Source organism: Pan paniscus, chromosome 3, assembly GCF_029289425.2.
Source record: "Pan paniscus chromosome 3, NHGRI_mPanPan1-v2.0_pri, whole genome shotgun sequence".
NCBI classification, from domain to species: domain Eukaryota; kingdom Metazoa; phylum Chordata; class Mammalia; order Primates; family Hominidae; genus Pan; species Pan paniscus.
The window spans coordinates 156,028,184-156,043,194 of record NC_073252.2 but is presented as its reverse complement, the minus strand read 5'-3'; the positions used below and the strand labels follow the sequence as shown (position 1 = coordinate 156,043,194).

Below are 15,011 nucleotides of genomic sequence, written 5' to 3'. Positions count from 1 at the left end.
CCCAATGCATTTCTAACATTCCAAATTTAATCTAGTGAAGCCAGGGGCCTTCTCTTCCTTTAAATGTACTCTGTAGAATTTTTTCTTTTACAAAAACTATACTTTAGGTGAGGAGAGAAAAAAAATAATTTGTTGGTCTCCGCTAGCTTCCTGCAAGGAGCCCAAGGGTTGAGCAGTTTTGTCCAATCTTTACTCCTTTACAAACACAGAAAACTGCTGCGTAGGTTGTTCTATGCCAAGAATGACCTAGAGCCAGTGTGTCTGTCCTGGTTTCTCCTTTGTGTGTGTGCCCTGGGGACAGAGATGGAGCAGAGTATCGAGACATTGAGTGCCCATTTCTGAAATAGAGAAGCTTAGTTGTCTAGATTGTGTGGGGGCTTTTTGAAGAAACCCAGGGCAACCTCCAATTTTCCTAATTCTTACTTTATTCCATGATAACTCTATGAATTATCAGGTTTTAGAACTATAAAACAAATGCAAATTATTCTAATCTGCATAAATTATCTAATTATTAAGAAGTGAAATAATAACTTTATACATGTCTATCATTTCAAATATATGCAAAATTGGCTGTCATACATTTTATCTTTTTACCATATCATGGTATGTTCACGCAGACATCGCCCAGCTTCTGGTCATGTGGCAGGACCATTCTAACACAGACACAACATCAAATAATGGAACAAATGTTCCTAGGGAAATGAGGCAAATGGATTATTGCAGGAGATTTCCATACCAGGAAATTGGAGGAAGGTGCATGGTATAATAGTAGACCGAGGAGAGAATACCTAATACAGTGCAATGCCAGGCATTTTACCTGCTGGAAATATGCTTATTTGGTGTTCTCTTGGTCATATATGAGTGATTAGGCTATGGCACATAGTGTTACTTCACAGACTTGTAAGACCAGTTCTGAGGAGACAGGTGATTTTCTCCAAAAGCACTTCTCCTACTGCAAATAGATGTACTAGTTTAGGTCAACAGGAATGATGTCCTTAGGGGTGAGCAATCAAGTGTCAGATAAAAAGTGCACATATTTCTATAAAATATATTCAATGTAACTTCTTTTGCATACAGTTCAAAAGACAGATACAGTATAGAGTACTATTTAACACTTTTATGACAAAACTTCAAAGACTATTAAGTTAAAAGTTTTTCAGCTGCAGGCAGGGCAGCTTGGTGCTGTCCAGGCCTGGTGTTGGAATGGATAGCAAAGGTATTAGCAAATTCCGTACAGTAAGTAGGGCAAAGGTTGTAGCCAGGAACCTATGCTAATGCTGGGATTTTAGTTATAATAGGGTAATGGGTCCTAGAAATCAGGACTATGAGGAGCAAGGGATAGGGTCCCCCAGTGGAGGAGTCTGTGCAGCACTGAACCAGGAACAAGGTATCCATCTCCAGGTCTGCAATCTATGCAACAAACCTGGGTCAACAGTGGCAAGGAAAAACTTAATACTTAGCTTTTAAGTGATTGGAGTCCTTATATATTGTCCTTCACTTTCCCAAGGGCTCTCAGGAGATGGGCAAGCTGCCACACAGTCACAGCAAGTGACACACCTGACAGGAGTGGGGGCAATAAGAGTGCTGTGGGTGGAAGAATGAGGCCCAATTCACTATCTAATCTGGTCCAGGAGTTGTCCCGACTGAAGGCAAATAGCCTTTACCAAACTAGGATCTTACTATTGGAAGCCTTGAAGGATTTACGGATTACGTCATTGCCAGTGAAACCTAAGACATCATTTAATTGTAAAAAGGTGTTAACTTCCTCCTAGAACTAAGTATCTAACTCATAGTACAGTGAATTATAACTCTGCACATTAGAAGCTTTTAAAACTGTGGATTCCTGGGCCCTACTTTAGATCATTTAGAATCTCTGGGAAGATGAATGGGGTCTAGACACTCATATATTTTTAAAATTTTCAGGGATTTTACTGTTCTTTAATATTTAAACTAAATTTTTAAATGACTGAAGTAATATGCATTTTTTTGGTAAACAAATTATTTGTCCTACTCTCCTTCTATATAGATTTATAACATATATACAAGGTTTAAAGAATATAAAATAAATAGCTATTTATCTACCACCTTTTCCAATTTGATTGAAGGATAAGATATATATAAATATGGAAAAGTACAGAAATCATAAATATATAGTCAATGTGTTATCCCAAAATAAACATACTTAGGTAAATCCCATCTAAATGAAGAAACAGAACATTCCCACAATCCTGCTTTGCTCATGTTTTTTCTCCATCACCATCCTTGCCCCTCCATAAAGATATAAAAAGTCCCCAGGTAATTCTAATGGTCCCTACCATTATCTTACTGTCTACTTTTTCACTTTATTTCTCTCATTGTTTTTTAAGAAGAGAAAGTACTTTAGGCATGAGAACTATTCGTCTCTCTGATCTAATAATATTAATAATAATGAATGCTTTGAGTTCTATATGTGCACTCACAGATTATATTGTAAGTTATACACGAATGTTATATTGTGGCAACAAATTTTCAAACTAATGCTTGTTCAAGGAATTTAGCTTTATTTTTCTAAAACTAAATTAAACTTCTCTGTGTCCCATGCTACCTGATGGCAAAAAACACCTTTCCATTCAGTTTCAACAGAGACCATGAGCAATTGATGGCAATTGCTTCCACACTCGAAAATGAGATATGGATCCGCAGTGCTAAGGGAGGTGGGTTGCTGCATTGGGAAGTCTGAGGTTGCTGGAGCAAATGATGGTGACCATGTCCATTGGATCACTTGTGGGGCAGTACACAGAGGCCCAAGTTAGAAAACCAGCCTGCGGGTCAGCTTAAATGCTGCCTAAGAGAACAGCCTGGAGAGATGAGGTGATCTCAGCAGAACAGGGGGCTACCAAGTTCCAAGGGACTAAGGGGCCATCAACAGCCAGCTAGAGAGATGCTTTGATAGTGGTGTCTTTGAATTAACTATCGCAGAGTCAGCTTTACACACCTGCCAAACCTGGAGAGCTTATAAGTCAATTTGCAGCAGTATCAATGGAGTAGCAAGGCCATTTCTGCTATTATTGCTTCTCTCTCTCCACTACCTTGGAACAGCCAGAGCCAGGCTCAAAGTGGGGTGAGCGGCTGGATGAGTGGTTAAGGAATAAGAGCTCTAGGCAGAAACAAAAAAGAATGTAAGATGGGTCTCCTCTGTCCCTTTTCAGTAGATTTTGGTTATGCTTTTTGAGGGACTGCTATCTTCTGGGGAAATTCTGGGAATTTAAAAGAAATTTTTAAAAAAATTGACTGTGATATAGAATCAAACATATTAATTAGTTTATGTATATTATGTGTCTGTATGTCTATGGCTAACAACTGGAGAACTTTTACAAAAATTTAAGTATGACTGGAAAAGTCATGGGGACTGCCTGAGTTTCCATTTAAGAAAGTTGAAAAGAGATATCAGGCCACAGAACAGGTTTCAATGGGCAGTGGGGGGAATCACTAAAATTGTGTTCTGATTATATCTGACGAGCCCCATTTATCCACTGTATTGGCTATATCAATATGTTGGCTACAAATAATTCAGTGTGCTTGTCCTCAATTCTACCATGATAGCTTTGCTGTGGTGCAGTGGTGACTATCTGTCAAGGCCTGGGCTGAGGAGAGAGGCCTCTGAGCAGTTTAATGAGGCATCATGGGGGATAAAAACAAACACATTGCTGAATATTTCAAATGATCATTCCAAGGCTGCTATCTCATTCAATCATCAGAAGAAACCGATAGGGTAAGTGCTATTATTTTTCTTTTCTTACACATGGGGGAAACTGAGGCTTAGAGAGGTAAGATTACTTGCCACAGGGGACCACACGTAAGAGGTAAATGAGGAGAATTTAAAGCCAGTCTGCCTCCCTCTTCAGCCCATTCTCTGAAAATCATAGTTCAGAGTAGATAGTGTAGCCTCCACTAATCCCTATTGTGGCTATAGCAGGGGACAGTGTATTGTTCTTTTTCTAGGAGACATTTTTGGAGTGGGGGTGGGAAGGTAGTCAACGAAATTTACTAACTCACACAACTCTCCCTATCTCGTAGGCATTTCTCCATGAAAAAAATAGCTCTAAAAACAGCTAGAGGAGATGTCTGCTTATTATAACTGGCCTCTGCCAAAGGCTTACTTTTAATTGTTATAGAGCCAGGTCAGTTATTCCTTTGACTGTGGAAATAATAAGATGGTTATAAAATGCAGCTTTGGTATGGTTTCCTTGCAAGAAGTTCACATTTTCTATCAAGAAAATAATTCTGTGTGTATGGAAGTGTGTGCCTAAGAGTTTTTGAGTGCAAATAAAATTGTTTTGATGCCTGAATTCTCACAAAGTTTAGCCAAAATATCCAGGTACTTCCAGGCTACTGTCAATATTGGGATTGCTCCTTCTCATTCCTCCATGTGGCAGGACTTTTAAAGAGGAAAAAAGGACTGAGTTTAGAGTGCTGAAATAACAGCCCGATTATAATTTTTGTCAATTTACCACTTGGACGTTTATTCTCTCCTTCCCTATATATTCCAACTCCTTGCTCTTTTTGCATTGTAAAATATAGTATTTTTAGGATTATACACCATATGCTAATCTTTTACCCACTCTTCAGTATCACAACTTTCTTTCTCTGTGGGGAGGAAAAATCCCTGTCCCCTTTCTGTCTTCTTGCCTTTTGATTCTATTTGCCATAGTCTAATTGACACCCCAAGGTCATCAGCCCCTGCCTTTGTGCTAGGACACGCAAACCACCCAGGCCAATCCCTAACCTGTTTTTTCAAAAAACCTCCAATCAGAGAGAATCCACGACTTCCTTTTGTGAACTGTTGCACCGTGCAATTGCACACTATAAATGTCTTTCCTTATCTGTGTGCACTCTTATCTCACTGTTCTATTTTTTCTCCTCATTTATATTAACTCTTTCTTACCTTTTTTTCTGAACTTCTAGGCCTTCTCTTTCCAGAACTGGTGGAAGACAAATGAAATGGCCAAGATGGTAAGGTGAGTAGTTCCTGGGAACGCTTGTGCTCTAACCCCAAGTTATGTGGGATGGACACTCGAGGGGTGATGGCATTCCTCATTTTACAAGTTACTTACTTGGCTGCGGCTGCTCCACCAAGATAGCAAACATTCTCGATCTTTTGAACTTCGTGAGACTGACATTTCTGAGTCTGTTTGCGAACAGGACACTAGAGGGCTCCCAGGGGTTAAAAATAAGTGGAAATTTATTTGAATGAAAACTGATTCTCTACGGCATTTCTTTTTTCCGAATTTAAAATTAAAGTTTATTTTGTTAACTATTGTTTTTAAAAGCTTTGTATCTCTTAAAACCATGCAGCAGTCAGTTTCCAAGTTTTGCTTTGCAATCAGTAGTTTTCAAGGGAGCTTTTAAAGCTGAACTGAAATGTTTGAAATGTGGAACACTCTTGACCATGAAATATGTTCTACTTACATGCCTCAGCCTTTAAAAGTTCTTTGCATTAGAGTCAAGGATTACATTCTTCCTGGAGCCAAGCGTGGGGCCAGCTGTGTAAGTAAGGTTGCTTACGAGTTTCTTCTTTCTCTTTTTAATAGTGAAAAAACAGAAGTAGAGATGCTTTTATTTTCTTTCAGCTGACTTCGGTGGAAAGAAAAGAAATAAAAAGCAGTCAGAGTTGTGTTGTGTTGTGTGTGTGTATGTGTGTGAGAGAGAGAGAAAGAGAGAGAGAGAAACAATAAATGCAACTGCTTCCAAGATATATGGACATTTATGGCTTTGTATTATACTAACAATGTAAGCTAATGGAACATATTATTAATATGAAGTACAATTTGTACCTTTAGACTAAGAGAATATGTTTCTAAATTTTATTGTTAATACTTGCTGCTTGTACTTAGTTAATTCAGGACTTTAAAAAATAAAAATGGTATAGGTATAGAGTATTAAAAAATCATCTATTACTTGTCTTAAGTTCTTTCTGAATTTCAAAAAGGAAAAGCCCAGGTTTGTCACATTTTAACGCTTTTGCTTCAGAGTCAACTTAAATGACTCTAGGTACAAGTTATAAAACACTCTCGGATTTTTGTGGCTTGTTTTCACTACTTTCAAGTGACTATCAAATCTATACATCTATCTCGTTTGCATGCTTTTAAGTTTTATTTTTAAAAACATTTAGTGGTGATATTTATGAAAGGAAATGATTACTTTTTTCTTGACTCTTGTAGAGGAACTTAAATGGTTTGAGATTGTGACTCAGTTAACTCTGTATCCATTCATTCCCAGAAACAAGCCGCATTTCTCCTTGGGGAGACTGATAATTTAAAAGGTTTGTTGTGTCAGAAACATTCCCAGCTTCATCACCAACCCTTTCCTTCCACCTCTGCCCACTGGAGACCACTTATATCCCGAAGCGGACGCGGCAGCTGAAGTCAGGAAACCATGCATCACATTAGCAGGAGCCAACTGCAGACTTTAAACTCCGTTCAACATGTGGATGCGGCAGAGAAATGACCTGTCCAGACAAGCCGGGGCAGCTCATAAACTGGTTCATCTGCTCCCTGTGCGTCCCGCGGGTGCGTAAGCTCTGGAGCAGCCGGCGTCCAAGGACCCGGAGAAACCTTCTGCTGGGCACTGCGTGTGCCATCTACTTGGGCTTCCTGGTGAGCCAGGTGGGGAGGGCCTCTCTCCAGCATGGACAGGCGGCTGAGAAGGGGCCACATCGCAGCCGCGACACCGCCGAGCCATCCTTCCCTGAGATACCCCTGGATGGTACCCTGGCCCCTCCAGAGTCCCAGGGCAATGGGTCCACTCTGCAGCCCAATGTGGTGTACATTACCCTACGCTCCAAGCGCAGCAAGCCGGCCAATATCCGTGGCACCGTGAAGCCCAAGCGCAGGAAAAAGCATGCAGTGGCATCGGCTGCCCCAGGGCAGGAGGCTTTGGTCGGACCATCCCTTCAGCCGCAGGAAGCGGCAAGGGAAGCTGATGCTGTAGCACCTGGGTACGCTCAGGGAGCAAACCTGGTTAAGATTGGAGAGCGACCCTGGAGGTTGGTGCGGGGTCCGGGAGTGCGAGCCGGGGGCCCAGACTTCCTGCAGCCCAGCTCCAGGGAGAGCAACATTAGGATCTACAGCGAGAGCGCCCCCTCCTGGCTGAGCAAAGATGACATCCGAAGAATGCGACTCTTGGCGGACAGTGCAGTGGCAGGGCTCCGGCCTGTGTCCTCTAAGAGCGGAGCCCGTTTGCTGGTGCTGGAGGGGGGCGCACCTGGCGCTGTGCTCCGCTGTGGCCCTAGCCCCTGTGGGCTTCTCAAGCAGCCCTTGGACATGAGTGAGGTGTTTGCCTTCCACCTAGACAGGATCCTGGGGCTCAACAGGACCCTGCCGTCTGTGAGCAGGAAAGCAGAGTTCATCCAAGGTAACAGATTCACATGCTTCGTTATTTGCAGCTGTTGGGGATTCTGGTTCATTTTCTTTTTTCCCTCACTCTCTTTTTCTAAATGATTTTTCTCCACCCACGGTTCACATTTGGACAGCAGCAGCAGCAGCAGCAGCGTGTCTTTCCATGCGCTTGGCATTCTTTATTTTCCCAGCCTGGGAGGATATGAGAGTTCCAGGGAAATGCTGTATTGGACATGCAAGAGTAAGCCCATACTGTATAATCTTTGCTCTCCATTTCCCTCGCTTCACTTCCCAGTGGCTTATTAAATCTAATTAAAGCCAACGGCAATTTGCATGATGAGGAGAGGAAGCTAGGCTGGAGGCAAAGAACTTGCTGACAGTCAGGCATACTATTAAATAGGTTACTATGGGAGGAAGTAGAAGTTTTTAAAAGTAAGGGGGAAGCGGGTTATCGTTCTTGAGCAGATGGAATCTTCTTAAGCGGCGCAGAGCCAGACCATGTTAGGTTTAACCCCCCCTTTTTTTCTCAATGGATTTAACCTCTTTATTTAACAAATAAAAAGAATGAGCAAAAATTGGTGATTTGTTCATTATGTATACTAACTAGCTGTGTGGTTTTATCAAGCCCCTGACTATGATCTATTGAGTCTGTCTTTCAAGATTCTCCCTTCTTGGGTGACAAACATTTTGGCAGGTTCTAACACATGTAGCCAGTTACTGCAGTTGCCAGCAAAAGGATTGGTCTGCGGTCATGCCCATGCCATATAAAGGATATTCTCTGAATATTAAAGCTATTCCAGGGCTCGAATACAAAGTACAGTGAGTCAGTGGCTTATGTTTGAATGCAGAATGATGCCAGAAGTTACAACTTTGAATCCAGATTGGCCCAAGAGGCTAAAATGTACCCCAAAGAGATTATAAGCTGAAAGGATACTTAACTTTCTCCATGTTACCATGAAATTTAGCATTTCAGTGAGGTTCCCAGGGAGCCTAGAATGGAATGGATTAAAATCCCTGGGAGTGGCTGAGACCCAACTGCATTTCCAATGGCTTTAGCATTATAATTTCATTTTAAAATGGATACTCCTGGAAGTACCAGTGATTTACTTAGAAAAATTGGACATTCCCTACTGATGGTGGTTCTTGTCTAAGTGCTCCAGATTCACAGGTATGCTTTGATGTCTCAAGTTTATAAAGCAGTCCACCACAATTATGCCAATGTAAGAAACCTTCTTAAACATTTAATCTAATGTTGATAAAAATGAATTTTTATTGGGTGCCCACAATTTGCTAAGGATTATACAAATTGATTCATATGTGTTGGCTCCTAGAATTGTCATAACAATGCTATGAAGTGGGGACTATTATTATTTCCATTTAGTAGATAAGAAAATTGAGGCTTATTGAGACAAAGTAATTGGCCTCAACTCCCACAGCTAGTAGGTGGCTAAGCTGGGTTTTGACTGTAGACCCAGCAAACTTCAGAACATAACTTCTTAGCCACTGGACTTAGGTGAATATGTAACTTATTATCCAAACTGGAACCGTGTGGCGTGAAAGGAGATGCTGGTGGGCATTGGGACAACAGGCACACACTGACTGTTCTGAGCAGAGTAGAGCACAGGATCCCCCTTGTTATGCTGAAATCCCATTCATTTTCATGTCATAAAGGCCCTAGAGAGGAGAAGATGAACTCCTGTGTATATCCTGAGGCAGGGTTCTCTGATATGTCCTTTGAGCTTCCCTTAGACGCTCTTAGACTACTGTATTGGGAGAATACAGTAGTGGCTAAGAGCCTGGGCCGTGGAGTTGGACTGACTAGGTTTGAACTTACCAATCATTACGACTTGGAAATGTTGCCATGTCTCTTTATGCCTCAGTTTCCTCAGCTGTAAAATGACAATACTGCCTACCATATGAGATTGTTGTTAGTTAATACAGGGAAAACACTTAGAACCAGTATTTGCCACAAGATAAACCTTCAATAAATATTGGTTATTATTATTATTATTGTACCAAGCACATGAGGTACCAAGTTCATTGAATTCCTCACATAATCTCCAAGTCTCATGTGTTACTTCGTTACGTGATAGGACTATGACTAAAACTGCTCAATTAAACTTTTGTAATCCCAATCCCTCTTAGATATTTAATTCTTTGCTCTGAATTTCCAGCATCTTTGAGAACAAAAATTCATTTGAAGGCGGGGTTTATAATCTCAATATAGCCTGGATATTTCTCTCTCCTTTCATATGGTAGTGGTGATGGAAATAAACTAATAAAGCTATACTAATATGACTCAATTTAATAAATAAAATCCCTAAGATTATATCTCAAACAACATTCTGTCTTTGATACCTTCTTCTACTTAGTCATTTAGAGTCACAAAGTCAGGCCAGTTTCTCCAGGGGCTCATGAAATGATTTCATATAGTTATGAATACTCTACACAATGTAATTCTACTCAAGCAGACTGTTATAGTGTTGCAAAGTACATAAATAGACCACTTCTGGTCATGGTATAGACAGCATTAGGTTCTCAGTATCTCTACCCATCCACCTATTTCTAGTCTTTTCCTCACTGTGTCTTTCTTCCCTGATTTCCAAGGAAGTGTGTAGCTTTCTTCTAGGGCACTGCTATTCTGTTGGTCAGAGTTTGACTTTATTTGAGCCTCGCAGCCCACCCAGGGAGGCAACAGATCTTACCTAGTTACCCAGCATCTTTTTCAGCTTGCTCTATATCATTATATTATATAATACATATTTGTATTATAATCATTTATTTAATCATCTGTTCCTTCCCACTACTCTCTAGGTCTGTGAAGGCAAAGATACTTCCTGTTTTCTTTAGAATTGCATTTCTGGATCTTAGCATAGAGTCTGGCCCATAGTAGATGCTCTATAAATATTTTGAATGAAGGAAGGAATGCGTTCATTGCTTGTTCCTTGGACTCTAAACAGTAAAACTATACTGGAAGCCACCAGCTTCTAATACTTAGGACGTGTAATAACATTTTTAGTCTTAAGTCCAGGCTGGGCTTTCTCCTGGAGGATCTCATAAGGAATTCATTGTGGAGGTAATAAAAAATGTTTTTGGTAGCCTCCTTGTAATGCAAATGAAAGGTTTACAGGGCTTATTCTTGTGAGAACTATCAGTGTGGTGTGTTGGCATCACACTCTAGTGTAATTTGATAATGAGTTTTCTGCAAGAGGAACAATAGGATTTAATTTAGGTATATATTTCTCTGATGACCTGGCTTGGTCTGGGAGTAGATCTTTTAATATTTGAGAGAGTGAGAAGCCAGCAAAGCCTGTAAGTAATCTACCCTAAATGTTGTTTCTGTTCTGACTTTTGATTAATGTTTACAAAAATAAATTTATATCTGGCACCAAGAAAGTGGTTGGTCTGTGTTGCAAGTTGAATTTAGATATTTAAGTTGTCTTAGTTAATTTTTCTAAGAATCCTATGCAGTAGACTTTTTAAACCTCATTTTAGAGATGAAAGAAAGGCAAGAAGACTGCTCAAGGTCATGTGATGAGTTAGTTGTCCAGCAAAAATTTTTGTCTTCTAACTTCCAGTCTTTTCTCTTTTCATAAATCTGCTTCCCTCAACAAATCCTTTAGGGGGCCCTAAGGTACATCGTCTTTCTCTATCACCACAGCCTACTAGAAAGTTTAGTTATAAATAACTAAATATATAAATATAATGAAACAGATGACTTATACACTGATGCACAGATATAGCTATGGGAACCTCCTTTTTTTCCTCAAGGAGACAAAAAACCCTTAACCATGGCTAAGAGTTATTGAGTTTTCCTCGATATATATACCAGGTACCATTCTAAGTACTGTGCTTGCATTATTTCATTAAAGCCTCATACAAATTCTACCAGCTGCACCCAGATGTCATTATGCCTGGGGACTCTGACAAACATTTAACAAATATGGAAGTTGAGGCCCAAAGTAATTATAAAATGATATGTGATGTGAAAAGGGAGATGTAAGAAGGAATCAAATGCTGTGATTTGAATGATCTGCCTGTCCCAGCCTTTCAGATAAAGCTCTCTGTTGATTTAATCAAATGACAAAGAGTTCCAATTATAAAGCTCATCTTTAGGTTTTTTCTAAATTGGCAGGACTGGTGTGGGTGATCCAATCGGCTAGCTCAGTTTAATCTGGGACAAGATCTTGATTGTGTGACTTGATGAGTTCTAGATGATTCTTCTTAAATACAAAAAGATGTGTGAAATTAGTGGACTTACTGGTATTGTACTTTATAACAGACTATTTTCTGACAGGTTACGCTCCAAGATGTCCTAGAAAATGAGAAGGGTGCACTTGAGGAAGGGCAAGATAGTAATTAATTAGGCAGAGCCAGCAGTGTGCCACAATATAAGATCCAGCAGTTACCACTGGAGCAGATTTTCGTCCTATATGTTTCTGTGTAGGAAGTCTTAAAATGAATTAAAATATAGCATCAAAGGGCCTTAAAATGTTTGTGTGCAATAATGAAGTATTTTTCAATTGTGACAAAGAATCTAGTGTGATGTATCACATAGTATATACACTGTATTTGATGTGTGTTGTCTATTATACATACCTAACAATTTTACATAGCAGATATTACTCTTATTTTAAATAGGGGAATCCTGAGGCTCAGTGAGCTTATAAAATGTGCCCTATGTCACCTACCTAGAGAGCAATGAAATTGGAATTTGTGCCCAATTCTGTCTCTGACACTGAAGTTTCCTCACGTTGCTTCTGTTAACCCACACTACCTCACAAATATAACTTACTACAATTATGGGATAATGTCAAAAATGTACAAATTTTAGCATGATGGTTTCTGATTTTACCACTATGCCAACATTTCTATTTAATTTCTTTTTTCTATTCAATAATCTAACATTGACAATATTTTTACTCAAGTGCAGTATTGATATATCATTATGAACACTGCTACAAGTTTTTTTTAATGCAAACCAAGGTGCCAGTGCTTACCAGATTTTCTTGTTTACCATAAACAATCACATGTGTATCAATGTGATGAATATATTTGTTTTCTGCCAAATTGTCCTTGCAAGAGTCTCAAATTATTATAAAAGTCACCAGATACTGTGTGGTCCTGATACATTTCGATAATTTAAAAAGTGAAAATATCCTAAAGTATTTATCTAGCATTAGACAAAGCAGACTATGTCCATGTAAAAATCAAGAGAATAAAAACAGAGAAAACCCAGCACCCTTCTGTGATCTTTGATTTAGCAGCTTTGCCAGAGCTTCCCCTGTAGTCTGCACAGTAGTGTGAATGAATCTCGAGGGACACCATTTTGGTAGCATTTAAGCATTGTACTATTTTTCATGCCCAGCATGGAAGATGTATTATGTATGCTTTATTTTTAGGATGCTGCTTTATTGCCACAAAGCTGTCAGACTGAATTAAGGTAGCCTAGTTCCAAGAATTCTGTATGTCAAGGCTGCTTAGATGACAAACTGCAGGCACCCCACAAACTTCCATTTAAATTCATTGTAGATCCCAAGTTGCTCACTGTTTTCCAACTTGTATTGCCTCTTCGTATTAGAAAGTAGGAGAAATATATGGTATGTTTTTCACTCTCTTTTCAAGCCTATGTGAGCAGCACTGTGAGTTCTGGGTGAAAGTGCAGTTGCCGAGGCAGGGGGATGTCAACTTTGCATTTTATATTGTTTCAGGCTTTCAGGTAAGGACACAGTCATTTTGCAGGGAGTGTTGAGAATAACACAGATGTCCTCACAACTTGCGAACACACTGGCTTCCAAATCCTAGAAATCTTTGACATATAGGCAAACTTTCTGAAAATATTTATTTAGGAGTGTGTAATCATGTTTTATTTTTTAAAAAGTTGGATTGAAAGTATGTTGTGTTCTTCCTCAGAAAAGCCCTAAGGCTATTTCTTTATGAATCAAATTGAGCTGGTCAGCTTAATACATTCATTCATCAGTGAACAAAAGTTTACTGAGCCTCGGCTCTAAGCAGCGCTGTGCTCCAGTGTCCTCTTGTTTGCTCACTACATAACTTCATAGGCAAACGGGGAACTGGGCAACCTTCTCTGCTGTGCTTCTGTAATTTGTCCTTGGTCCCACACTCTGCTGGGATAAAAGGGGTGATTAATGGTTACCACAGTACCCACAGCATAAAAGATGCATGTGCCTTAACTCCATGCAATCTATTGTCTTCTATAGGATCACATTTATCTTTTCTTCCTTTAACATGTATTTATTGAGCATCTACTATGTGCTAGCCACTATTCTAGTCACTGGGGCTGCATCAGTGAACAAAACGGTCAGGAATCTCTGCTCTCGTGGCACTGACACTAGAGGGCCATGTGTGAGTTCAGTGTTCTGGAGGAAATCTTCCAGTCACCGATGTGAGGATTCACTAAGAACCTTCCCAAGCTCAAGGAGGTGGGCTCTTCAGTGGGAGTGAATCTGCTGCTGTCTCTGAGTTGATGTAAGGACCACACAGTTGCAGGAGTGCTAGATAGCTCTTTTTACCTAAGTTAAAAAAGAATTGTTACAGTTCCAATGTGTTTGTAATCAATTCAATTCAGTAGCATTTTTATGTGTGAGGCACTGCCCCGGATACTAGGGAAAAGTGGTACAGTTTGTAATTTAAATAGCTTTGTGGTTGGGGGTGTGGACGGGCAATGTAGACTCCTTGCCGGTGAATTCTGATTCTGCCACTTGCTAGCTAGGTGACCTGGGATAAGTTACTTAATATTTTTGTGCTTTATATTTTATTAGCATAATAGGGATAATGACAATAAAAACAATGATGATAACATTACTTACCTTAGAGTTGTCATGAGAATGAAATGAGTTAATATGTATAAAATATAACATTGCTTAACGCATACTAACACTCTTTTTTTTTTTTTTTTTTTTCTGAGACAGAGTCTTGCTTTGTCGTCCAGGCTGGAGTGCAGTGCTGTGATCTCGGCTCACTGCAACCTCTGCCTCCTGGGTTCAAGCAATTCTCTTGCCTCAGCCTCCTGAGTAACTGGGATTACAGGTGCCTGTCACCACGCCCGGCTAATCTTTGCATTTTTAGTAGAGACAGGGTTTCACCATGTTGGCTAGGCTGGTCTCAAACTCCTGACCTTGTGATCCACCTGCCTTGGTTTCCCAAAGTGCTGGGATTACAGGCATGAGCCACTGTGCCCAGCTAACACTCTTGAATGCTACCTTTTTCATACCATTTCTAAGCTGATGTAGCTCTTTATGATATGCTTCTTTAGATTTTCTTAGTTGGTTTATCCAGATTGATGTTTACTTGAGTAGAATAAATGGGCACCTAAAATTTTCATTTAAAGAAGGACCTTGGGGCTTATAGTGGATAATAACGAGATCTCTTATTTGTGGAGTGCTAGGCAGTTTGCATCCATTATCTTATTAAATGTCACAACAGTCCCCTACATCAGATGATCTTGTACACATTTCCTGAGGGGAAACTGAGGATGAAAGAATAATATATGTTCCCTGAAAGCCTACAGGTAGCGTGCAGTAGGGCTGGGATACAGACATGGGTCAAGAGGACTCAGCCTCATTCCTCAAAGCTGTGCCTTACTGCCTCCCGCTATCCCTTCACATCGTGTGT

General features: G+C 40.0%; 1 protein-coding gene across 5 annotated transcripts in view; it reads left to right on the top strand.

The window, feature by feature from the left end:
- GASK1B (golgi associated kinase 1B) overlaps positions 1-15,011 on the top strand; it is a 58,151-nt gene that overhangs the window by 5,244 nt on the left and 37,896 nt on the right. The window contains exons 3-6 of one of the 5 annotated variants that reach the window (XM_055111971.2): positions 3,583-3,751; positions 4,057-4,160; positions 4,945-4,997; positions 6,259-7,392. In XM_055111971.2, the coding sequence (XP_054967946.1) occupies positions 6,483-7,392 (910 nt within the window). In that variant the 5' untranslated portion in view covers positions 3,583-3,751; positions 4,057-4,160; positions 4,945-4,997; positions 6,259-6,482. Of the gene's footprint in view, positions 1-3,582; positions 3,752-4,056; positions 4,161-4,686; positions 4,998-5,054; positions 5,531-5,593; positions 5,770-6,258; positions 7,393-15,011 lie in introns of those variants that run through there. The other 4 variants (XM_055111970.2, XM_003822547.5, XM_008976142.6 and 1 more) reach the window with 4 other exon arrangements.